At 51.9% G+C, this 24960-nt stretch overlaps 1 protein-coding gene across 1 annotated transcript in view; it reads left to right on the forward strand.

Moving 5' to 3' along the window:
- The window catches only part of HMCN2 (hemicentin 2), a 153561-nt gene extending 134219 nt beyond the window's left edge, over window positions 1-19342 (forward strand). The window contains exons 86-98 of the mRNA XM_057549287.1: window positions 7201-7470; window positions 9610-9759; window positions 11188-11325; window positions 11426-11547; window positions 11881-12118; window positions 12262-12324; window positions 12435-12557; window positions 13250-13384; window positions 14469-14597; window positions 15155-15472; window positions 16437-16556; window positions 17416-17542; window positions 18544-19342. Coding sequence (XP_057405270.1) covers window positions 7201-7470; window positions 9610-9759; window positions 11188-11325; window positions 11426-11547; window positions 11881-12118; window positions 12262-12324; window positions 12435-12557; window positions 13250-13384; window positions 14469-14597; window positions 15155-15472; window positions 16437-16556; window positions 17416-17542; window positions 18544-18889 — 2279 coding nt within the window. The 3' untranslated portion in view covers window positions 18890-19342. The remainder of the gene's footprint in view (window positions 1-7200; window positions 7471-9609; window positions 9760-11187; window positions 11326-11425; window positions 11548-11880; window positions 12119-12261; window positions 12325-12434; window positions 12558-13249; window positions 13385-14468; window positions 14598-15154; window positions 15473-16436; window positions 16557-17415; window positions 17543-18543) is intronic.
- The last annotated feature ends 5618 nt before the right edge of the window (window positions 19343-24960 follow it).

Consider the following 24960-nt stretch of genomic DNA (forward strand, 5'->3'; position numbering starts at 1 on the left):
TGGGAATTAGTGTTTAATGGATATAGTTTCAGTTTGGCAAGATGAAAAAGTTCTGGAGATGGATGGGGGTGATGGTTGCACAACAATGTGAATACATTTAACACTGCTGAACTGTACGCTTAAAAACGAGTAAGATGGTAAATTTTATGTTATATGTTTTTTTACCACAATTTTTAAGTGAAAAAATCCACCCATTATAAGTATACAGTTTGGTGATTCTTAGTAAATGTATAGCATTGTACAACCCATTTTTAGAATATTTCCAAGTTCCCTCTGCCCATTCGTAGTCAATCTCCATTCCCACCTCCAGCCCCAGGCAACTACTGATCTGCCCTCTGTCCCTATAGATGTACCTTTTCTGGTAATTTCACATACATGGAATCATATGCAGTTTTTCGTTCCGACTTCTCTCACTTATCGATGTTTTGGGGGTTCATCCATGTTATAGCATATGTCAGTACGTCATTCCCTTTTATTGCTCGATAGTATTCCATTGTCTGGATTGACCACATTATGTTTATCCATTCCCCAGTTACTAGACATTTAGATTGTTTCTAGTTTTTGGCTCTTATGAATAATGCTGCTGTGAACATCTGTGTATACGTCTTTGTGTGGATATATGTTTTTTCTCTTGAGATTCCTGGGAGTCTAATTGCTGGGTGACCTGATCACTGTATAGGTCACTTTTTAAGAAATCACCAAACTAGCTGTACTGTTTTACTTTCCTTCCGGTAGTGTATGAGATTTTGGTTTCTCCACATCCTTGCCAACACTTGGTAATGTCAGTCTTTTAAATTTTAGCCATCCTTGTGGTTACAAAGTAGTATCTCACTGTGGTTTTAATTTGCATTTCCCTAATAACTAATGATATTGAGCATCTTTTCATGCATTTATTACTCTTTCGTATGACTTCTTTGGCTAAGTGCCTGTTTAGGTCTTTTGCTCATTTTTAAATTGGATTGTCTTATTAATGAGTTCTAAGAGTCGTTTACATAGTCTGGATACAAGTCCTTTATCAGGTAGATGATTTGCAAATATTTTCTCCCAGTCTGTGGCCTGTATTTGCATTTCCTGTATTTTGCCTTTGAAGAGCAAAAGTGTTAAAATTTGGTGAAGTCCAATAGTATTTTATGGATTGTGTTATATTTTAAAAATCTTTGCTTAACCTAAGGTCACATTGTCTTCTATAATTTTTACAGTTTTTGTTCTTATATTTAGGCCAAATCCATTTGAGTTAAGGTTTGTATGAGATAAAGATCTAAATTCCTCTTTTTTTTTTTAGCATATGGATATCCAGTTCTATACCATTTATTTAGATCTTTTCCATTTCTCTCAGTGATATTTTGCAGTTTTCAGGGTACAAGTCTTGTACTTTTGTTAAATTGATTACTAAGTATTGCATGATTTTTGACGCTATTGTAAGCGGAATTCTTCTCTTAGTTTGATTTTTTGGATTTTTCATTGCTAGTATATATAAATACAATTGATTTTTGTTATCTCGATCTTAAATCCTGCAACCTTGCTAAATTAGTATTTAGTTCTAGTAATTTTTTGGCAGATTCCTTAGGATTTTCTACATGTCCTCTATGAGTAGAGTGGTTTTACCTCTTCCTTTCCCCTCTGGATACCTTTAATTTCTCTATGTTGCCTATGGCATTGATTAGACCCTCTGACACAAGGTTGAATAGGAGTGGCCAGAGCAGGCAGCCTTGCCTTGTTGCCAGCTTTAGGAGGAGAGCATTCAGTCTTACACTGTTGAGTATGATGTCAGCTATGGGTTTTTATAGATGCCCTTTATCAGATTGAGGAAATTCCCTTTTACACCTAGTTTGTTGAGAGTTTTTATCGTGGATGGGGGTGAGGGAGGGAGGTTTCTGGTTCCAGACAAGATGGCATTAGAGGCACTTCTGCTTATTCCTCTTGCTAAGGACAGCTTAAAAACTCTAGACTTTATATAGAAAACAAACACTGAAAGACTCTGAAAGGTAGAGAAAAGAAGGATGGGCCAAGGATCTTGGGACCTATGGGATGATACGGCAGCAAAATCCCTAGTTTTTCTTTTTCCCTCATATATCCTGGGCAGGATACTTGAGAAGCTGGCAACCTGGAAATACCGATGGGCTCAGACAAAAAAAAAAAAAAAAATGAGGGCCCCCCCAAAAGTCTGCTATCTCTTGCTAATGGACCAGAAAAAGGACAGCATATCAAGCTAGAAAACTTAGGTAATAACACCCTATTCCAGCCAAACACTATGAAAAACTGCAGCCTCACCCCAAACCCCATCAACAAAGACCAAGTGGGAAGCCTACACTTCTGCCTTTTCCTTGCTGTCCCGAGGCACCCCTCTCCCCACACTGTGGGGTGGGCAGGGGTAATGGTGTCAGATGAGGCCAAGTGGGGGCAGTAACCCTCCCAGCCAGGTCTGATATCCGTGGAGGCCTAGTGTGAACTCTGAACTCCACGCCTGCCCAGCGATGGTAAAACACCCCTTCTTGTTCTGGGGTGTCAGTGGAGGCCAGCTGGGGAAGCGGGGTTTCTACCTTCACCTGGAAATAATGAGGCCGCACCTCCTTCCCGTGGCAGCGTCAGAGACAGCCTGTTAAAATGAAAGAACTAGAACTAGAGTCTTTCAACTCAGAATGTTCAGTATACACTTGACACTCATTCATCATACCAAGAACAAGGAAAATCTCAACTCAACAAGGACTTTAAAGTGGCCATGAGCAACTGTGAACATGCTTAAACCTGAAAAAGTAGAAGATCTCAGCAAGGAAATTGATATAAAGAAGAACCAAATTAGCACTAAATTTATGATAACAAAATTAAAAACTCAGTGGTTGGGTGTAATAGTACAAAGAGGACAGAGGAAAGAATTAGCAAATTTGAAGATATAACAGTAGAATTTAACTAGTCTGAAGAACAGAGAGAAAATAGACTGGGGAAAAAAATGAACAGGGCCTCAGCGATCTGTGGGACTACCCCCAAAAGATCTCACATTCGTTCATTAGAGCCTCAGAAGGAAAGGAGAAAGACAGGTGAGAAGTAGTCAAAGAAACAAGAGCTGAAATTCCCCAAAATTTCACCAGATACATAAACCTACAAATTCAAGGAGCTGAGGAAAACTCAAAACAGGATAAACTCAAAGATGTCTGCACTGAGACACATCGCTATCAAACTTCTGAAAATTAAAATAAAACTCCCATCTTCCATCAATGAAGCGGAGCATGGTTGTGGCGTAATTCAAAGTTCAGGCAATTTTGAGGGTGATCAGGAAAGACCTCTTTTTAATTTTTTTTTTTTATATTTTAAAATTTAATTTGAGATCTGAATGATGAGAAGGAGGCATCCATCCATGTGACAGTGTAGGACAAATTGCTTTAAGCAGAAAGAATAGCAAGTGCAAAGGCCCTGAGGCAGGAATAGGTCATTCTTGCTTCAGTCCTAGTGGTTGAGAGGGCAGGTTCTGGACTCAGTCCACTCGGAATTGTTATTGGTTTGCCCATCTGCTCTGTGACCTTAGGCAAATCATTTAATTTCTCTGTAGTTAAGTTTTCTTATCTTTAAAATAAGGATAATAATAGAACAGGTCTCATAAGTAGTGTGAAGTTTAAATGCAATAATGCATGTAAAGTGCTTAGAACAGTGCCTGGCACACAGTAAGTAATCAACAAATGCCACCTAGTATTACTATTGTTTTCAAACTTTTGATATTTATTGATTTGTTTTTCAAACCACTTTTTTGAGATCTAATTGACATTAAAAAAAAAAAGTTCAAGCAGCTTTCAAGTCAGCCCTGGCTCTGACTCTCCCCTGGCCCTTTTGGGTCCCCCTGCCTAGGTGCATATTTCCCACATCAGCCAGGGGTGTGTGGAGAGCAGATCCAGCGTCTCTGGGGCTCCCTTATTCCCAGGTTCTCCTTATTGTATTGCTGGCTGGTCCCTGGTTTCCTCAAGCAGGGCCACGACTGCAGGCCAGCAGAGGTGCCAGGTCCCCACTTGCTTTCTAGAGTTCTGCTCCTGTCCCTGATGACACCCCCATTTCTCAGAGTCTGCCTCCATCCTCTGCTGCAAATCAAGTCAGCCCCTGGTTTCTCCGCCAGCCCTGCCCTCATAAAACTAGTGTGATGATGGGGTGGGTTGGGGCTGGGAGATGGGAGCAGCCCCAGGCAGGAAGGCCACACCCTTACACTGTTTGTGCCCAGAGTTCTAGAAGCTTTTCAGAAGTAAACAATTCTCAATTTGTTGTTTGCTCTTAGTCGATTTCTAGAGCCCTGGAATATTTGGTTTTGACAATTTTGTCAAGTTTTGTACTTGTTTTTTGGGGGGCCAACTTGCTGACCTCTTTGCTCGGCCATAGCCAAAGTCCCGCTCTTGCTTGTTTTTGACCTTTGTTGAAGTGGAATCATGTCGCGTGTACTCTGTGTCGGGCTTCTTGCGCCTTCCCAGTGTGTGAGATTGCACACGGGATGAGTTTATTCCTTCTCGTGGCTGTGTGGTTTCCACTCTGTGATTACACCACAGTTGATTCATGCATTCGGCGTAGGTTAGTCTCCAGCTGGGGGCAAATGTCAATAGTGCTGCTGCGAAGTCCTTAGGCACGCCTTTCTGTGAACATAGGGAGATTCCAAGAGCGGAATTCCAAGAGCGGACTTGCTGAGTCATACAGGACACACCGGTTCAGCTTTAGGACATACTGGCTGTGGGAGGCTATAAAGGGCTCCCAAAGATATGACCATGTTCTAGTCTCCAGGACCTGTGAATTTTTTTAAAAATATAATTTTTATTTTATATTGGAGTATAGTTGATTTACAATGTTGTGTTAGTTTCAGGTATACAGCAAAGTGATTCAGTTATACATATATCTATTCTTTTTCAGATTCTTTTCCCATATAATGTTATCTTACTTGGAAAAAGGATCTTTTTTTTTTTTAAATAAATTTATTTTTTTTATTTTTGGCTGCGTTGGGTCTTTGTTGCGGTGTGTGGGCTTCTCATTGAGGTGGCTTCTCTTGTTAGGGAGCACAGGCTCTAGGCACGTGGACTCAGTAGTTGTGGCTCACGGGCCCAGTTGCTCCGTGGCATGTGGGATCTTCCCAGACCAGGGCTCGAACCTGTGTCCCCTGCATTGGCAGGCAAATTCTTAATCAGTGAGCCACTAGGGAAGTCCCAGAAAAAGGATCTTTGCAGATGTGATTAAGTTAAAGATCTTGAGAAAAGGAGGTTGTCTTGAATTGTCTTGGTGGGCTCTAAATGCTATCACAAGTGTTCTTTTGTTTGTTTGCTTGTTTTATTTTTTGGCTGCGCCTCGCAGCATGTGGGATCTTAGTTCCCTGACCAGTGAGTGATTGAACCCACTCTCCCTGCATTGGAAGCGTGGAGTCTTAACCACTGGACCTCCAGGGAAGTCCCACAAGTGTTCTTATAAGAGAGAAGCAGAGGGAGATTAGAGAGAGACACAGAGACACAGAGAGAGGGAGAGAGAGGAGGGAAGACCATGTTAAGTTGAGGCAGAGAATGCAGTGATTCAACCACGGAATTCAAGCCACAGAATGCTAGAAGCCACCAAAAGCCATAAGAGGCAAGGAACATCTCCTCCCGTGGAGCCTCTGGAAGGAGCACAGCACCTTGACTTTAGCCTTGAGAAACGATTGATCTTGGACTTCTGGCCTCCAGAACTGTGAGAGAAAAAATTTTTGCTGTTTTAAACCACCAAGTTTGTGGCCATTTGTTACAGCAGCCATGGGAAACTGATACACTGGCAAACGGTTTCCACAGTGGTTGGTACACTTCTGCCCACAGCGTGAGAGTTCTGCTGGCCCTGCATCCTCACCAGCGCTGGACATTTTCCATCCTTTTCATTTTAGCCATTCTGGAGGGTCCATAGTAGTAAGTGGGCAGGAAGTATCATCTTTCAGATGATAAACCTGAGGATCAGGGAGTGACTTGAGAATCACTCACCAGTAAGTGACAGAGCCCAGGTCTGCCATGTCATCTGGCATCAAGTAGAGGCAATTCTGGCAAATGTCACCCCTTCACTGGAAACAAGCTAAATGTCCTATAATAGGGACCTGGTTAAGCAAATCATAACAGATCCAAACAATGGAATACCAAGTAGACACTAAAAACAAATATTTAATGCCGTGAGAGGTAGTTATGATCTATTATAGAATTAAGGAAGAAGAAAGAGAAAGAAAGAAAGAAAGGGAGGGAGGGAGGAAGGAAGGAAGAAAGAAAGGGTAATATGGTCACATTCTCATAAGGAAACAGTGTCTAGAAGGAAATACTCAGGAATGGTAAGTGGGTGGGAGGATCATTTGCCTCTGTATTTTCTAATCTGTCTGAATGAATATGTACCACTTGAATAGAGGCACACCTCGTTTTATTGTGCTTCACTTTATTGCATTTTGCAAATATTGCATTTTTTATAGACTGAAGGTTTGTGGGAACCCTGCATCGAGCAAGTCTGTTGGCACCATTTTTCCAACAGCATTTGCTCACTTTGTGTCTCTGTGTCACATTTTGGTAATTCTCGAAATATTTCAAACCCTCCCAGCAAAAAGATTGTGACTCACTAAAGGCTCAGATGACGGTTAGCATTTTCTAGCAATCAGTTATTTTATTTTTTTTAAATGATTGATAGTTTCTTTTAAATTTATTTATTTATTAATTTATGGCTGTGTTGGGTCTTCACTTCTGTGCGAGGGCTTTCTCTAGTCGTGGCAAGCGGGGGCCACTCTTCATCGCGGTGCACGGGCCTCTTACCATCACGGCCTCTCTTGTTGCGGAGCACAGGCTCCAGACACGCAGGCTCACGGGCAGTAATTGTGGCTCACGGGCCCAGTTGCTCCGCGGCATGTGGGATCTTCCCAGACCAGGGCTTGAAGCCGCGTCCCCTGCATTGGCAGGCAGACTCTCAACCACTGCGCCACCAGGGAAGCCCAGCAATCAGTTTTTTTTTTTTTTTAATTAAGATATATAGGTTGTATTTTTAGACATAATGCTATTGCACACGTAATAGACTACAGTATAGTGTAAACACACTTTTTGTATGCTCTAGGAAACCAAAAAATTCATGTGATTCACTTTATTGTGATATTTGCTCTATTGCGTTGGTCTGGAACTGAACGCACAGTATCTCCAAGGTGTGCCTGTATGCAAAAATAATAAGATGTTTCTAAAAGCTGCCCCGGGCCTCCCACAGGTGCCCCGGTGTTCCAGGTGAAGCCCCAAGATGTGACAGTGAGATCTGGGGATGCCGTGGCCCTGCGGTGCCAGGCCTCTGGAGAGCCGGTGCCCACGGTGGAGTGGCTGCGAGCGGGCCAGCCCTTGCGGGCCAGCCGGCGGCTCAGGACCCTAAAGGACGGGAGCCTGTGGCTGGAGCGAGTGGAGGCTGGGGATGCAGGCACATATCAGTGCGTTGCTCACAACCTCCTGGGCTCTGCCACAGCCCAGGCGTTCCTGGCCGTGAGAGGTATGGGGCCTCCCTGCCCAGACCTTTGTGGACAGGGGTGGGATTCCCTGCCCAACGGGACCTCAAACAACAGAAGTGTATGATCTTGCAGTTCTGGAGGGTGAAAATCTAAGATCAAGGTGCCAGCAGGGTTGGTTGCTTCTGAGATACGTGATAGAGAATCTATTCCAGGCCTCTCCCTTAGCTTCTGGTAGTTTGCTGGAGTTCTTTGATTGTAGAAGCGTCACCCCTCTCTCTGCCTTCATGATCACGTGGCATCCTCCCTGCGCTCGTGTCTGTCTCTAAATTTCCCCTTTATATAAGGACACCAGTCATATTAGGTTAGGGCCCACCCTCATGACCTCATGCTAACATGGTTACCTCTGTACAGACCCTACATTCAAATAAGGTCACGTGCTCAGGTACCGAGGGTTAGGGCTTCAGCACATCCTTTTAGGAGGACACAATTCAACCCATAACAGCATCCTTGCTTTTTTAATGGAAACAACTAATTTGTACCTTGTATATGTTAATTGTAGAAAGGCCAGATAATTTTTTTAAAATGTGTGAAGAAAAAAGTCATGATCAGTTATCTCCCATAATTCACTTAGAAATAGCTCAGGTAATTATTTGAGGTATATATTTCTACACTTTTTCTCTGAATGTAAAGAGATACACTTTTTTCTTTTTACAAATGAGGTCAAATGTACAAGCTGTGTTTACAACCTGCCATATTTTCTTACTCTATCATGGACTGTAGCCCACGACAATAAGCCTAGCCCACACCTTCTGTAATGATTTCATACCATTCCATAGGAACATGTTTTAAACTTAATTGCTGTTGGCTTCATTAACTAAACAACAGGTTTGTGGGTTTTTTTTTTTTTCCAGTTTCCCCTCCAGAAACCATCCTGTGGTGCACATCTTTGTGCGCTGGACTGAATATTTCTATAGGATAAATTCCTTCAAGGGACGTTGCTATATAAAAGATATTCGAAGGCGTCGAGGCCCCCTAACTCTCTCCCTCCTTTCCCATAAGTCTGGGGGTGGGGCATCCTGGCCTTGTGGGGGAACAAGAGGCTGCTGAGTCACCTCATATCTGAGAAGGTTGCCAGCGGCTTGTCATTCCTGGCCTCCAATTTCCTGTCCCCTTCTAAACCTGCCAGGGTCATGCTGCTGCCTTCTTATCTGCTGTTCCCAGCTCCTCCTTACCCCCTTATTACAAGGCCAGGGGAAGGTTCATGGCCTTTTCCTGTCCCCCCCCATAAATCCCAGAGCTGCGGATATTGACGAGAGACATCCCAGATGGGCATCAAATCTCATCAAACCCCAGCTAAGGGCTGCAGGAAATGGCATTGCTTCCTGGAATCCAAAATTAACCAGCCCCCTGATCTATCCACTTAGGATCTTGGCAGTTGAGTGTTGTATGTTATTTTTTTGACAGATCATTGGCAATTTGTTGTCAATTTCCCCCGAGGGCTGGTGAGTGGAGAGTCAGGCTAGCTTCTGTCTCTTGCCATCTGTCCAAACGAGACAGCTGGCCCATTAGCCAGAGGAAGCATCCCCCTGTGCCTGTACAATCCACTTGATTAGTGCTGAAGAGCATCTGCTAGCAGACTGCCTGACGGCTGCTAGAAGTTCAGCCCACCCCAGCTGGGCCAGCGGCAGGGCAGCCGGAGCCAGGGCCACTGACGGAATGGGAGGTGTTCAGGTGGCAGCATTCATTTCCTGGCCCGGTGCCCTGCCTATCCTCCCTGGCTCCTCCAGTGTGCCAGGCCCCCCGCCCCCATCACTTGGCATTTTAGAACCCAACAGGTCTTTGGTGCATCTGTGGTCCTACCTCCTCATTTTATAGATAAGCCAACTCAAGTGTGGCTTGGGGGCCGGACTTGCCCAGGTTTTCAAGAAGGTGATGGCAGAGCCAGAATTAGAAGCTTGCACCATCCCTGTGTGGGGCTCCTCTTAAATATCTCCCTTCTCTCTCGAAGCCAGGATCCCCTGAGTGTTGAGTTCATCACCCATTAGCTGTGTGTCCTTGGGCAAGTTACTGCCCCTCTCTGAGCCTCAGTTTACGCCTTCATGAAATGGAAAACAGTACCTGCATATCCCTGAGGGCACAGAGGTGGATAGTGTCCCTCTTGTTCTCTTCCTTCCTCACAGGGGAGCCCCGGGGGAGCCGGGGCAGCATGATTGGGGTGATCAATGGGCAGAAATTTGGCATAGCTGTCCTCAACACCAGCGTGCAACAGGAGGCACGTTCTGGGGTCACCACCCTCTGCAGCAGCATCAGCCACATCCCTGCGAGTGTGGGTAAGTGGGGGCCAGAGCATCTCCTGCATCTGGGGACCCTCCGACCTGAGCTGAGTCTGAGCCAAAGTGGATCGAGGTGCAGGCCACTTCCTCTGCACCCCACAGCCCCCAACCAAACAAAATAACCACATTTAAGATCAGCCCGAGAGCGCGAAATTACCAGTATTATGTGAATGCAGGGTCAGATTGTGACTTTTGAAACCACTGATTGCTATGTGAGGTTTTTTCCCCACTGTTAAGGCAAGAGCTGCTACCGAAGTGAAGGGATCACTAGTAAGGAGTAAGGGATATGGGCGGCAGGGGACAGAAAAGGGGAAGGAAACGTGGAGAATAAAATTAGCTAGAAGGCCCAGAGAACCAAGAAATGTCCACTTTCAAACAGATTCATAAAATAGTGTGTCCTAAGCAAATGGAATGTTCTGGAGAGACATTACAGACGCTGCTGTAATGGACCCTGCCGTCTCACCCTGCCCAGGGGGTCCTGCATCCCCTCATGGGGGTCCAGAGCAGGGAGAGGGCAGTGTTGACAGGGGCTTTGCTAAAAGCAGCCCCTCCAGAGCTGCCCTTGACCACAGACTGTGTGAGCAGTGGGGGGTCAGGGGACTCTGGCTTGCGGGGGGGTCACTCCGGGCTGGCTGTCGGCAGGGAGGGAGTGAAGTGAGACGCTGCCCAGGTGTGACTGCTTCTTCCAGCTTCAGGAGCAGGAGCCATGGAGAAGCATCTGGCTCCAGGCCAGGCGTGCCTGGCTCTGTTTAGTGGAAGCAGAGGCACAGAGAGGCCGAGAAGTTTCTGCTCCCAGGGACAGGGGCCCAGCTGGCTCCTGTGAACATCAGCCCTCTTGTACCTCTTCTGAGCCAACAGTTTGGCTGAGAAGCTGGACCATCCCTGGCCCCAAGCAAACAGCGTTCCCCCTTCCCCAGTCCCAGACCCCACCTGCCCTGAGAGGAGGGCCGGGCATCGTGGGAAGGTCTGAGAATCCGTGTCCAGGGCACCTTTGGGCTCTTTTTTCCAAGTCAGTGGTTTAGAACGATCCTCCCTCTCCCAGGCTCTTCTGGAAGGTGTCTGCAAGTTAGGAGACAGTTGATTTTCTACTTGGTCCGGCATGCGTGTAGTGACGGTCGATGCAGTCCCATGCTGTGTGGTGACCCAGTAGCCCTCAATTTTTATTGAATTCAGTTGAATATTAAAGGCACTTCTTTGTATAAATATATTTTGCTCATTTTCACAGCTACTCCGCGAAGTAGTTTTCACCACTTCCCACCTTCTGATCTGATTACCGGCCCAGGCAGTCACGGGCTAGGCCTGGGTAGGGAGGGAAGGGGCTGAGCTCTCCTGCGGGCAGTAGGGAGCTGCAGAGGGATCTCGAGCAGGAGAGCGGCTGCCCTCGGGGTCTGGCTCTAGCCTAGCCTCTGTGTCCACCCCGTCCAGGGCCTCTGATGCGGGTGCTTGTGGTCACCATCGCCCCCATCTACTGGGCTCTGGCCAGAGAGAGTGGCGACGCCCTGAACGGCCACTCCCTGACGGGCGGCCGCTTCCAGCAGGAGTCGCATGTGGAGTTTGCCACAGGTGAGCGGGGGTCTCCCCAAGGTGGGCCAGGTGGGGCTGAGGTCTGAGCCCAGGGCCTCTCCCCCGAGGTGACTCCAGGCTGGGTGGGGATGGATTGCAGGGGAGCTGCTCACGATGACCCAGCTGGCCCGGGGGCTGGATCCCGATGGCCTCCTGCTCCTCGACGTGGTGGTCAATGGCATCGTCCCCGAGAGCCTGGCGGACGCAGATCTGCAAGTGCAGGTGGGGGGAGAGCCCTGGGGTGTGCAGATGGGGAGCACGAGAGAGAGTGGCATGTCTTGCCCCAACCCTCCCCGGGCAGCCGGGCCCACTTTCCTTCCTGACTCCCCAGCGGGGACTGGGGCGTGGCCTGGCTGGGCTGCGGGGAGGACGAACCCCGCGGCAGGAGGAGGCTGTGGCCCAGCTTCGCAGACAGCTCGAGGGTGCCCAGCTGGTTGGAAGAAGAGCCGAAAGGCCCACCAGGCCCACACCCCAGCATCCGCACTGGGGGCTGAGGGCCCCTCGGCCCTTGCAAGTTGATATCGTGATGTCCTCCTCCCCACCCGCCTCTTCCAGGACTTCCAGGAGCAGTACGTGCAGACGGGGCCCGGCCGGCTCTTTGTGGGCTCCACGCAGAACTTCCGGCAGAAGAGCCTCCGCTCGTTCCTGCGCTGCAACCATAGCATCCGGTACGACGTGGCCCGGGGCCCCCAGCCCCAGCTGGTGCAGCACCTGCGGGCCTCCGCTATCAGCTCGGCCTTCGACCCCGAGGCCAAGGCCCTGCGCTTCCAGCTCTCCACGGCCCTGCAAGCTGGTGAGGCCCCCGTCCCGTCTCCACCCCCCACTGCCCCAGCCAGACCCTGCCAGGGCCCCCAGATGGGCCTGGGCTCTCCATCCCCGGGCGCCTTGGGCACTGGGGCCCTTGTGTCCTCAGGGTCTGTCCCCTTTGCCTAGCAGAAGAGAATGAAGTCGGCTGCCCAGAGGGCTTTGAGCTGGACGCCCAGGGAGAGTTTTGCTTGGGTGAGCACGCCTCCCCACCCCAGCAGGGACGAGGGAGGCCTCCGCCTGGGAGGGACTGAGGGCTGGAGGGCCTGTGAGCACAGACCACCGGACCTCTGCCCACCCCGCAGACAGGGACGAGTGCTCGGGCAGTCCCAGCCCCTGCGCCCACTCCTGCCGCAATGTGCCCGGCCGCTTCTCCTGCTCCTGCCCAGCTGGCTTCACCCTGGCCAGGGACGAAAGGACCTGCAGAGGTGAGTGGGCCCCAGGTGGAGAGGCTCGTCTTGGACCTGGCCCAGGTGTGCTCAGGGAGATCCCGGGGCTGGGACCCCGGCCAGGGGGCATATCCCTCAGGGGATGTGAGCCCTGTTCCCACTGAGAACTTCCTGTTTTGAGGGCCACAGAGGGGAGAGGCTCAAGTACTGGGGGGCGATGGGGCTCTCTAAAGACATGCGTGTGGCCACCGCGTGCTCACGGCACGCACACCCGCTGAGCCTGGACGTGGCCTCAGAAGCTTTCCGGGCCCTCGGCGGGCATCTCCAGTCCACCGGGCTTGGAAGTGAGCTGATACCCATCTGGCCCTCTTGCCCTGCTTGCCCCCGTAACGAGGTTGCTGGACGATAAATCTGACCCTGAGCCGCTGTCTGGACTCTGATCCCGCACCTGTGTCCCTCCATCCCACCAGTGGGGCCTGGCGTGGCCAAGTCTCTTTGGGGCACCCAAAGGGCATTGTCTGCAGCCTCACTTCAGATGCTACTGGCCAGGCCCGCCGGGTCCCTCAGAGGAGGCTCTGTGTTTCTGGGGGTGCCGAGATGATGGACAGAGCTAGCAGGAGGGGTGGGGACCTTCCTGCCAGGGGCTTCTGGGCCTAAGGACAAAGCCTGTGTGGGTAGGCTGGGCCTGGGGACAAGTGTTCACGCAGCCCCTGCCCCCGTCCCCCCCACAGATGTGGACGAGTGTGCGTGGGAGGCCGATCCTTGCCGAGAGGGGCAGCGCTGCGTCAACCTGCTGGGGTCCTACCGCTGCCTCCCTAACTGCGGGCCTGGCTTCCGGGTGGCCACTGATGGAGCCGGTTGTGAAGGTGACGGGGGCATGGTGCTGGGCTGTCCCGACTCCCGGGAACCCAGTGGTTGCCAGGGTTCAGCAGAGGGCATGCTGTGTGTCACTGGGACGCTGGGCCTTCAGGGAAACCGGAACTCTCTTGGCAGAAGGAGTCGAGTGAGGCCGGGGAGAAAGCCTGAGCTGGGCTCAGGAGGTCTGAGTCCTGACCCAGCCTGGCTGCTGGTGACTTGAGTCCCTTTGGCAAGTGTCTTTTCCTTTCTGGGTGTCAGGTTTCTCATCTGTCTGATGAAGGGGGACCAGGTCAGGGATGGCAAACATATGCTACATCTACTGCCACTTCCCCTCTTTCCCCTCGTGGATCATGGTCCAGCCCACAGGCAGCCTCTGAATCCTTCTCAACACACCTTCTCCAGCTACAGTGGCTACTATGAATCAGTTGCAGTGGGCCTTTGAGACAAAACCTAGGTGCCACGCCTGGATGGGTGACCTCTAGGGTCCTTCCTGTTCTAGAATTCTAGGCTTTCATGACTGGGGGTCCTCCTGGTTTCCCCAAGAGAGGCCGTCAGTGGAGGGGGAGAGCGTGGTGAACTTGGACTCAGAAGAGGCAGTCATCCCATTTCATCCCATTTCTAGGGCTCCTGCCTGCCTTCCTCCCGCCATCCCTTCCTTCCTTCTCACCAGTTTTTGAGCTCGGCCCATATACCAGGGTCCTAAGCCCTTCATGTGCATGATCCAGTTTTCTCCCCATGATCCCATGAAGGAGTCCTATCGTGACCCCTTTTTACAGATGAGGAAACTGAGGCTCAGCGAGGGAGAGTTACTGGCTCAAGGATCAAGAGACACGGCAGAGCTGAGTCCAAACCCAGGACTCTGCCTCCAAAGCCCACCTTTTAAGCCCCTTCCTTCTTTTGAACCCAGAACCTTCTTACCCTCCAAAGCTGGTATAATTAGGAAGGGTGGTTGCAAACGCTGGCATTCCTCCTGGTGGCACTGAAGTTGGAGATGGGGACGGGGATGAGGCCCAGATGCGGAGACGCATGGTATGTCCTAGGGGGAGGGACTGTGGGCTCAGCGCCCCCCCGCCCTTGCCCCTGCCTTTCCAGATGTGGACGAGTGTCTGGAGCGGACGGACGAGTGTCACTACAACCAGATCTGTGAGAACACCCCAGGCGGGCACCGCTGCGGCTGCCCCAGGGGGTACCGGGCCCAGGGCCCCGGCCTGCCCTGCCTAGGTATGGGGAGAGCCACCCCCTCCCTGGGACCCGGGTCAGCGCCCACAGCTCACGGGCGGGGATCGGTTATGACAGGGGTGACACTGAGTTCTGTGAATAGCACAGCAGCCGACGCCGATTGCGTGCCCACCATGTGCCTGATCCGTGCTTTGCCTGCTGTTTCCCACCGAAACCTCACCCCCTGCCCGGCAAGGTCGCCTTCCCTGGGAGCCCAGGAGGAGGAGGCGGGTGGAGAGAAGTGGGTGGGTCTCAGAGAGGCTTTGCAGGTGGAATGGACCTCACCAGGAGGCTGAAGGGAGGGGTGCTGAGGGACATTGGGGTCCGGAGCTCAGAGCTGGGGGAGGGTGGGGCCTCTCTGAGCAGTAGAGGCTGGAGCGGGAGAGGAGGTTGGGGGTGGTCCAGGAGTGGGAGGGCTTGGAGGCAGGCCTGTGTGCAGCGAGTGAGGCAGGTAGATTCTGGGGAGGGCCGGAGAGCAACAGAGGCGGCTGGAGCCCCGTGGAGCGGCTGCAGCACGCCCTGAGCCACCTCGGCACCTGCCCGGGCCTGCTCCTCTCCAGATATCGACGAGTGCCAGCAGCTGCCCCGGAGCTGTGCCTACCAGTGCCACAACCTCCAGGGCAGCTACCGCTGCCTGTGCCCGCCAGGCCAGACCCTCCTCCGAGACGGCAAGACTTGCACCCCGCTGGAGCGCAGTGGACCAAACGTGACCACCGTCAGCCACCGGGACCGCTTGGTGGCCTGGCTGCGTCCCCGCGCCCCCATCCCCAGTGGGTCCTACCGCGCCTGGGTCTCCCTCCGACCGGGCCCCAGAGCCCTGAGCGTGGGCCGGGCCTGGTGCCCGCCTGGCTTCATCCGGCAGAACGGTGTCTGCACGGGTAAGACCGAGCCCCAGGCGTGCCCACCGTGGACACACCCCGCTATGTTGTCTTAGGCTCCTGGGCTGGGCGTGTGGGCACCGCGCTCGTGTTCAGAAACCCAGGGTTCACAGGGAGATCAGCTCTGTGCTTTGTGACCACCTAGAGGGGTGGGATAGGGAGGGTGGGAGGGAGGGAGATGCAAGAGGGAAGAGATATGGGAACATATGTATATGTATAACTGATTCACTTTATTATAAAGCAGAAACTAACACACCATTGTAAAGCAATTATACTCCAATAAAGATGTTAAAAAAAAAAAAAAAAAAGAAACCCCGGGTTCACAGGCAAGCGGGGTAGGCGGCGCAGGCGGACGGAAGCCTCCTCGCTACAAGGTTTCTTGGAGTCCTGGCTGGGCTCACTGGCAAAGGGCTTCCAAAGTGGGTGGAGTCCTTTCCAAACCATTTGACTTCAGGACGCTTTCCCCAGAGGGAGGGCGGATGTTCCCAGGAACCCACTTTGAGAACATTCCTCTTGGTGTGCAGAGGTGAAGCAGTCAGGGAGGGAAGAAGTATGTTCCAGGTTGACGTGAGAACGTGAACAGGGACTGGGGGTGCTACAGGGGCAGGGGGTGTCGAGGAGAGCCCCTGGGCCCTGCGGGGACTGGCGCCGGGCTGCAGAGAGGCGAAGGGGGAGGGCAGCCTGGAGGGCAGGTGTGCTTCAGCGTTGCCGCCTGGCAGCGGGGTCTGTCCTGGGAGCCCTGTCTCCACCCTCCATGCCTTGCTGCGCATCAAGCCCAAGGACTCTCCTGACCTCGCAATCCAGGGTTGGGTGGGGCAGGGCAGGGAGAAGGCCCGGGTGCCTAAGGCAGGGACTTCCCTGGCTTGTCCTGAGCCCTGCGGTTAGTCGTGTGGCCACCTGGGCACCTGTGACTCAGTGTTTCTCTGCCCCCATCCCCCCACCCCACCCCCATGCCCCGGGCCAGACCTGGACGAGTGCCGGGTGAGGAACCTGTGCCAGCACGCCTGCCGAAACACCGAGGGCAGCTACCAGTGCCTCTGCCCCGCTGGCTACCGCCTCCTCCCCAGCGGGAAGAACTGCCAGGGTGAGCAGGAAGGGGCTTCTCTCACCCAGTCTGCTCTCTCCAGCCCCTTCCCAACCATCTCATGTGAGGGAGGGGCAGGGAGGGGGTAAGTGCCGCCCCCAGGTGGCCAGAGCCAGGCCGGGACCCATACTCCAAGCAGGAGCTAAGAAACTGCATGCGCAGGCTCTGAAAACAGCCCTGGGGGTCGACTGCTGCTCTGCTGTGTGTCACTGGGCAACTCACTTCACCTCTCTGTGCCTCAGTCTCCTGGTGAGATGGGGCTAACAGAGCCCTCCCCTAAATGTTGGGAAGAGACGTGTGGAGGGCGGGCACAGAGCCAGTGCTCGCAGCAAGGCGGCTGCTACTGGGAGTAGCAGGGAAGTCCTCCAATGCCCAGGCCAGTGCATTTTCCCTAACTAAGGTGCTCTGGGGTCCGGCCAGTCATGCTGCTTCTTCCCTGTAAAGCAGGAATCACGTCTGCCTTGCCAGTCTCCATCCCTCCCTCTCTGTCACGGGGGTCAGTGAATGTCCTCTGAGGGGGGGGGGCTCCTACGGGGGGCAGAGAAGGATCATGGGCAGTGGCTCCTCTGGGTCCAAAGGCAGCCCTCATCTCCCCCAGTCTCTGCACCCCAGCTCTAGGCTCAGGAGGTCCCCAGAGTGCCCTCCTGGGGAATGGGGAGGTGCTAGGAGACTGCCACCTGGGCTGTCATGGGTCAGGCTGGCTGGGGACCAGGGAAGGGGCCGTGCACCTCGCTGCCCTCTGAAGGCATTTCTCTCCCACTTAACCCTCCCCCCACGCCTTCCCTGGCTCCTCCTTGGGCCCCTCCCCCCTTTGCTCCATCTTTTCACCCCCCATCTCTTCACCTACCTCCCTGCCCAGACATCAACGAGTGTGAGGAGGACAGCATCGAGTGCGGGCCCAGCCAGATGTGCTTCAACACCCGCGGGAGCTACCAGTGTGTGAACACGCCGTGTCCTGCCACCTTCCGGCAGGGCTCCAGCCCTGGGTAAGGGCTGAGTTGGCTGGTGGGTGAATGGGGAGGATTCCCTGCCAGGATCTGGGCAGCCGACACTCTGGCTCCTGTATAGCCAGAAGGAGGAAGGAGGGCCTCCTGGAAGACCCTGTCTCAGGCAGAGGCCCTCTTAGGGTCAGTGGGTCAACCCTGCCAGGACTCCTGGGCGGGGCCCCTGAGCTCACGGGGCAGTGTGCCCTCAAGCACTTTCCTGTAGCCACTTGGGGTGTGAGCTCACCTGGACAGTATCATTTCCTGCACAGTGATGCTTGGGCCATGCATGGAGCACAGGGGGCTGGGAGACGCCAGAGTCGGGAGAGAACTGGAGGGAGGGGTGCTGGGAGATGGACACACAGGGACACATGGGAACACATGAATACATTCAGGAAACTGGACACAAGAACACACGTGCAGGCGCATAAACCCCACCCAGAATCCCACACAAAACCCCAGGGCTCAGACACGCGCAGCTACGCAAACACAAAATGCATTTCTCTCACTGTGGCTGCAGACACCCCTAAACACGCACAGCCATGGGGACCTCGGCTGGCACCAGCTGCAGCTGTTAGGGAAAGGATCCTGGGGTGGCGACTTGCCCTGGACGCTACTAACCAGGAAGCCTAGGCTGAGGTGGGGGCTGAGAGGGAGTGGGCGCCCTTGGCAAGGCTGAGCACGAGTCTTTGAGCGCAACCCCACCCCCCCAAATCCAGAGCCCGTGACTCAGCTCTGGGGCTCCGGGGGACCTGGAGGGCTGTAAATTTTATCACCTATGGGGGACCTGCTCGGATGGGAAAGGGCACGTCTCTGGCTTCCTGGGGCCTCAGTTTGCCGCTCTCTAAAATGGGCTAACAGTGGCGCTTGTTGAGAGGCACGGGGCGCGTGGGGTCGGGGGTCGGCGCATGGCTGAACTGCGGGGGTCGGGGGTGAGATCCGGTTTATGCGACCGGGCACGCTCAGATGGCAACCCAGAGTCCGTCGGTCTGTCCCGCCCGCAGGACGTGCTTCCGGCGCTGCTCGCAGGACTGCAGCGCGGGCGGCCCCTCCACGCTGCAGTACAAGCTGCTGCCGCTGCCCCTGGGTGTGCGCGCCCTCCAAGACGTGGCCCGCCTGGCCGCCCTCTCCGAGGCCGGCGTCCCCGCCAACCGCACGGAGCTCAGCGTGCTCGATCCCGACCCGCGCAGCCCCTTCGCCCTGCGCCCGCTGCGCGCCGGCCGCGGCGCGGTCTACACCCGCCGCGCGCTCACCCGCGCGGGCCTCTACCGGCTCACCGTGCACGCCGTGGCGCCGCGCCACCAAAGCGTCTTCGTCCTGCTCATCGCCGTGTCCCCCTACCCCTACTGAGGGCCGCGGTCATGGGCAGCGGCTTTGGGGCCAGCGACCTCCGGGGATGGGGTGTGGAGAGGCCTGGGCCGCACCGCCCAGGTGGCCCTTGCCCACGCCACCTGCTGTGGCAAGCGACGTCATCTTCTCCCGTCCCCGTGCGTCAGCGAGACCTGCAGCAAACACGACCCTGCGCGCAGCCTTGACCCCGGGACAGCGAGAACCCGAGCTCCCCCTAGTCCCCCACCCCCCCGTGGGGGTGGAGCCCGGCAGGCAGGTGACAAAGGCTGCCCTTAGGTGGCAAAGGGCAAAGGGTTGGGGTGAAGCCTGACCAGCTTCTCCAGGCTTGCCCCAAGCCCCAGGGGAACCTGGGCCGGGACACAGGGCACCAAGACACCCGAGGGGAGGGGCAGACCCTACCCTGTGGGGACGGCAGCAACTGTCACCCGCCCATACCTGGCACTGTCATCCTGAACCCAGTGTGTGTATATACACTATAAAAATGTTTGTTTTTACCAATTCGATTTCTTCATCCAGTTATTTTGCTTTGGTAAGGAGGGGCTTTGGCTGGGAGGGAGACCACCACCCTTCTGGTCCAGGAGCACCAGAGGAGGAGTCCAGGAGCCTCTGCGCTTTATTCGTAGGGTGGCTCTGGCACCTTTCTGGGCTCAGTTTACTCATCCAAAAATATGAAAATACGACAGTGTCCCCACCCCCAGGGCTGTGAGGGGAATTAAATGAGAAGGAAATTGATCACACAGATAGCAGCTATCCATGGTAGCAAAAAGTAATGCTTAATTAAGAATAATTCCTAATTATATTTAATGAATTAATTAAAGTTAATCATTCCGTCATCCACCAAAGATTCATTAGGTCCTGCTTATGTGCCAGGCAGTGAAGGTAAAAATCCCTGTGCTTGTGAGCTTACGTTCTTCGGGGCGAAGGGTTTATAAACAGCAAGGAAATGAAGAGTGAGATGTGTACTTGTCCGTTAGTGAGGGTGCTGGGGAGAAAACCTAAGTTGGGAAGTGCGGGTTAGGGGGCAGTTTTTAATAGGCCGTCAGCGTGGGCCTCGCTGAGAAGGCGGCATCGGAGCAGAGACCTGAGGAAGGTGAGGGAGACAGCTGTGCAGACATCTGTGGGAAGGGTGTTCTGGCAGAGGGAACAGCAAATACCAGGGCCCTCTGGCAGGAGGATGCTAGGGTTTGAAGGTCTGGCAAGGAGGTTGTGGGGGGGTAGCTGGAGCTGGGGGTCAGTGGGGGGAAGGAAGAGGGAGGTGTGATTAGAAAGGTAAGCGGGTTGGGGCAGATCCTGGGAGCCTCTGGGCCTCTGTAGGGCTCTTGGCTTTGACAGGGTGAGCCGGGGATGGACATGATTAGAATGTCTATGTATGTATGGACGTGTCTGCAGTGTGCTAGGATAGGACTCCTGAGAAGCCCAGCGCGGCTGCTCTTCTCACTCCCCCCGACCCTGTCCCTGCCCTCCCACCTGGGCTTCCCGAAGCCCCTGCCGGCTGTCCCTCAACACAGCCTCTGGCAGAAAGAGGCTGTCTCTCTTGCACGTGGTTCCGGAGAGGAGGGATCCTTTCTTCCGGCTGTCTTTGGTCAGTGTGACTCTGTCACCTACCCCTTAGCACCCCCAGTCTCTCATCTGGGCAACAAGGAAAGCTGAGTTACTTCCCACTAAGGTATGAATGACCATCAGACTTCCTAAACGGAGCCTTCCAGCAATGCTGGGGTGAACAGAGAAGGAATCTCTGTATGCATTTTACAGATGGAGAAAAGGACGCCCAGAGGGAACATGGGCCAGTCTCTTGCTTGATAGGTGACGGGTTAATGGTTAGACGGGGACTCCTGACTCCCACCAACAGCCCCAACTGAATCTTCCCCAGGGCACTCCCACTTTCAAAGCTGGTTTCTTTTGAATCAGAGGTCTGCAAACATCTTCTGTGAAGGACCAGACAGTGAATCTTTTTGGCTTTGGGGAACGTATTAAACGACTCCCCCGGCCATTGCAGCGCAAAAGCAGTCACAGTCAACCCACAAAGGAGGAGCGTGGCTGAGTTCCAGTAACACTTTGTTTGTGAACTCTGACTTTGAATTCATATAATTTTCATGTGTCGTGGAAGTCTTTTTTTGATATTTTTTCAACCATTTACAAATGCAAAAACCATTCTTAGCTTGCAAGCTTTACAAAACCAGTTAGGGACCATAGTTTGCCAATCCCTGGTTTAAAGCACAGAAGTTACCAATGGTGAAATTTCAGGCTGGGTGGGGAGAGATTCCAGGAAGGAGGGAAGCAGGGAGGGAGGGCCTTCCCAGTTCCCCCTCATACTCCGTTTGTCCAGGACCCACCTGTAGAGACTTGACTTGGACTGAACTACCCTCTTTGTGCAGCCCTAGGGGCGATGGGTCACAACTTGACCCCTGCCGTTTGCTGGGCTGTTAATATTTTATGCAGCCAGGGACTTTGCAGCCTGTGAAAGTGTCAGCCCTAGGGCCGTGGCATTGAGCGCTGAGAACTGCTGCCCTCTCCTGCCTCCTGCACCCCAGACTCACCCTGGCCCTTCGTGTTTGTCAAAATACCATTTGTTGACTATTCAATGCCCTATAGACCTGAGTTTATTTAATTCTTCCGGGAACTCCAGAGGCAAAAAATATTATGTCCATTTCACAGATGAGCGATGGGGGCTCAGAGAAGGTGAGCCACTTGTCCAAGCTCACACAGCATGGGGGGGAGGGGAAGAGAAGGACTCGATGCAGGCCCATCTGACTCTGCAGCCCAGGCCTCCAGCCTCCGGGCTCCCCTGCCTCCATTCTCCGAGGAAGGAAGATGGGGAGGAGAGGAAGGTCCAGGAGCGGGATGAAAAGGAGGGACATCAGCAACTCAAGACCGGAGGAGCTGCCGAGGGAGTGTGTGTTCTGTCAGCCTCCCTTCTCTCCCACCTTCTCTTAAATTTCCCATTTGAGGCTCTGAAACAGAGGCAAGTGAGAAGGAGTGATTGCTCAAAGTCCTACAGCAAGCCAGGCTGTGATTCCAAGTCTTGTGCTCCCCACTCCACCCACATCCACAGGATGGTTGCCGAGGAGAGGAGGTGCCTCCCAAGGGAGCTCAGCCGGCTCCAAAGGGGTGTTTTCCACTCTGCTTTTCCAGCTGCCGCCACCATTGGCCAGGGCCCCATCCAGCTGCCCGGCCTCCTGGTGCTGTCTGACCTCTGAGGCTGCTCTGAACCATCAGGGGTGGAAAACAGCCCTGCAGGTCACTCATTAAACTCCCTGATGCAGCTTTTCCAAGAACCCACACTGGACTCTGTGTTCCCTCTGGGCGGGGACTGGCAACCTGGGGTCCAGCCCAGAGGACACTCTTTGTTCCTGGGGCCAGTGCCCAGGCCCGGACAGCAGCAAACTGGCTTCTGGTGCCAACCATGAGATGGTTGCAGGGTGAGGTGCTTGGGGTCGCTACACACCCAGGCACCTCCACGACCTGCAAGTGCAGAGCCCTTGAGTGGCAGAGGAGAGAGGGAGGATAAGAGGGACCTACTCCACGGTTAGGTACACAGGCTGCATCTATGTTTTTAAGTCGCCAGGGGATTTAACAAGGTCACGTCCATTGAGTGTGCCCTTCAGTTCAGACAAGTTGACCCTACAGTCAGAGCTGACCCTCGGAAAAGGCACCCTGGCTGCAGTGTGGAGGGTGCATTAGAGCAGACAGGAAGACAGGTGAGGTGTCTCCTGCAGAGGTACGGGTGAGAGGTGATGGTGATCTAAGACCACAGCAGTGAGGGGAATTCCCTGGTGGTCCAGTGGTTAGGACTTGACACTTCCACTGCCGTAGGCCCAAGTTCAATCCCTGGTTGGGGAACTAGGATCCCGCAGGCTGCCTGGCACAGCCAAAAATAAATAAATAAAATAAAAAGGGGAAACAAAAAAGAAAGACAACAGCAGTGGGGAGAGGGGGAAAAAAAAAGAAATTTTGTCTAACAGCAGTGGGGAGAGGGGGAAGGGACCAGAGCCCTCATTTTCATCTGTTTTGTTGCCGGAGATTTCAGGCAGCTGCTGTGTGCCAGCCTGAGAGACAGCATATGACAAGGGACCAATCCGGTGGGAGGAGGAGAAGGGCTCAGAGAAGCATCCCCAAGGAATAGTATGTGCAAAGACCGTACGACAAGGAAGAGGTTGGCACATTGAAGAAATTGCAAGCAGGCCAGTGCAGCTGGAGTGCAGTGGGTGAGGGCAGAAGAGGAAGTACAGGGTTCTAGATTTTATCCTAAGAATGATGGGGGACCATCAAAGTCTTCATAGAAATCATTTCCATTCATTAATATTTCAGAACATATCACTAAACTTTAAAAAATCTTTTAAAAAAAGATATCTACAATACCATTATCATACTTTAAAAAATCAACAATAATTCCTTGCTATCATCGAGCATCCTGTCAGTGTTCAAACTTCCAATTGCTCATAAAGATGGTATTTCTTTTTTGCTTAAAAAAAAAAACAACCCAGGATCCAAATAAAGTCTACATGTTATGATTGATTACGTCCTCTGTGTGTCTTTTAACTCAAAGGTCCCCTGTCTCTTTTTTTGTTTTCTTAAAAACAAACTTTATTGAGATAGAATTAGTCTGGGAATGCAAGGTTGGTTCAACACCTGAAAATCAAGCAATGTAATTTACCACATTTACAGAATAAAGAGAAAATCATATCATCTCAATAGATGCAGAAAAAAACATTTGACAAAATTCAGCCCCTACTCATGACAAAAACATAAAAGTGAACTTCTTCACCTGTGAAAAACATCTAATAAAAACCTACAACTAACATCATACTTAATGGTGAAAGACTGAATGAATGATCCTCTAAGATCATGAACAAACCAAGGATATCCACTCTCACCAATTCTAGTCAACATTGTACTGGGGTCCTCACCATTGGAATAAGGCAAGAAAAAAGGCACAAAGATAATACAGGGAAAGAGTAAAACTGTCTCTATTCATAGTCAACGTTATTGTCTATATAGAAAACCCTAAGGTATTTACAAAAATCTACTAGAATTAATCAGCAAATTTAGCAAGTGCAGAAGACAAGGCCAGTAAACAAAAATCAGTTGTATTTCTATATATTAGCAACAAGTGATTGGAAAATAAAATTTAAAATATTGTTTACAATAGTATCAAAAAACTTAAAATACTTAGAAATAAATTTGATGAAAGATAAGCAAGACCTGTACACTGAAAACTATAAAACATTGCTTAGACACCTGAGTCAAGATGGATCTTTCGGCACTCCTATTGAAAATGAGGACATTTGTACCACCCATCAGAGATGCCCCATATGCCAGGTCTTTGTCTTCTCTAAATAAAAGACTTGGGCATTTGCCTGAGAATAGGCTTCCACCTGGCAAGTCATCCAAGGTGTCCAATAAAATATCCATCTCAAAGCTGGGCTCTGGAGCAGCCATACCTGTGACCCCAAGAAGCCCTATCTCTTCTAACACAAGAGGTGACCTGTTCACACTGATGCCACAGATCCCAGCCCTTTCCCATAATAGCCACACATTCTTTCCCAAATAGAGCACGTCTACTCTCACCTAGTCCATTTACAACCCCTGATCACCAGCAGGGACCTTTTTTTTTTTTTTAATTAATTTTTATTGGAGTATAGTTGCTTTACAATGTTGTGTTAGTTTCTGCTGTGCAGCAAAGTGAATCAGCTATACATATACATACATCCACTCTTTCTTAGATTTCCTTCCCATTTAGGTCACCACAGAGCATTAAGTAGAGTTCCCCGTGCTATTCAGTAGGTTTTCATTAGTTATCTATTTTATACATAGTAGTGTATATATGTCAATCCGAATCTCCCAATTCATCCCACCTCTCCTTCCCCCCTTGGTAACCATAAGTTTCTTTCTCTACATCTGTGACCCTATTTCTGCTTTGCAAATAAGTTCATCTGTACCATTTTTCTAGATTCCACATATAAGCGATATTATGTGATATTTGTTTTTCTCTTTCTGACTTACTTCACTCTGAATGACAATCTCTAGGTCCATCCATGTCTCTACAAATGCCACTATTTCATTCCTTTTAA

The sequence above is a fragment of the Balaenoptera acutorostrata genome, chromosome 6 (genome assembly GCF_949987535.1).
Source record: "Balaenoptera acutorostrata chromosome 6, mBalAcu1.1, whole genome shotgun sequence".
Classification (NCBI taxonomy): domain Eukaryota; kingdom Metazoa; phylum Chordata; class Mammalia; order Artiodactyla; family Balaenopteridae; genus Balaenoptera; species Balaenoptera acutorostrata.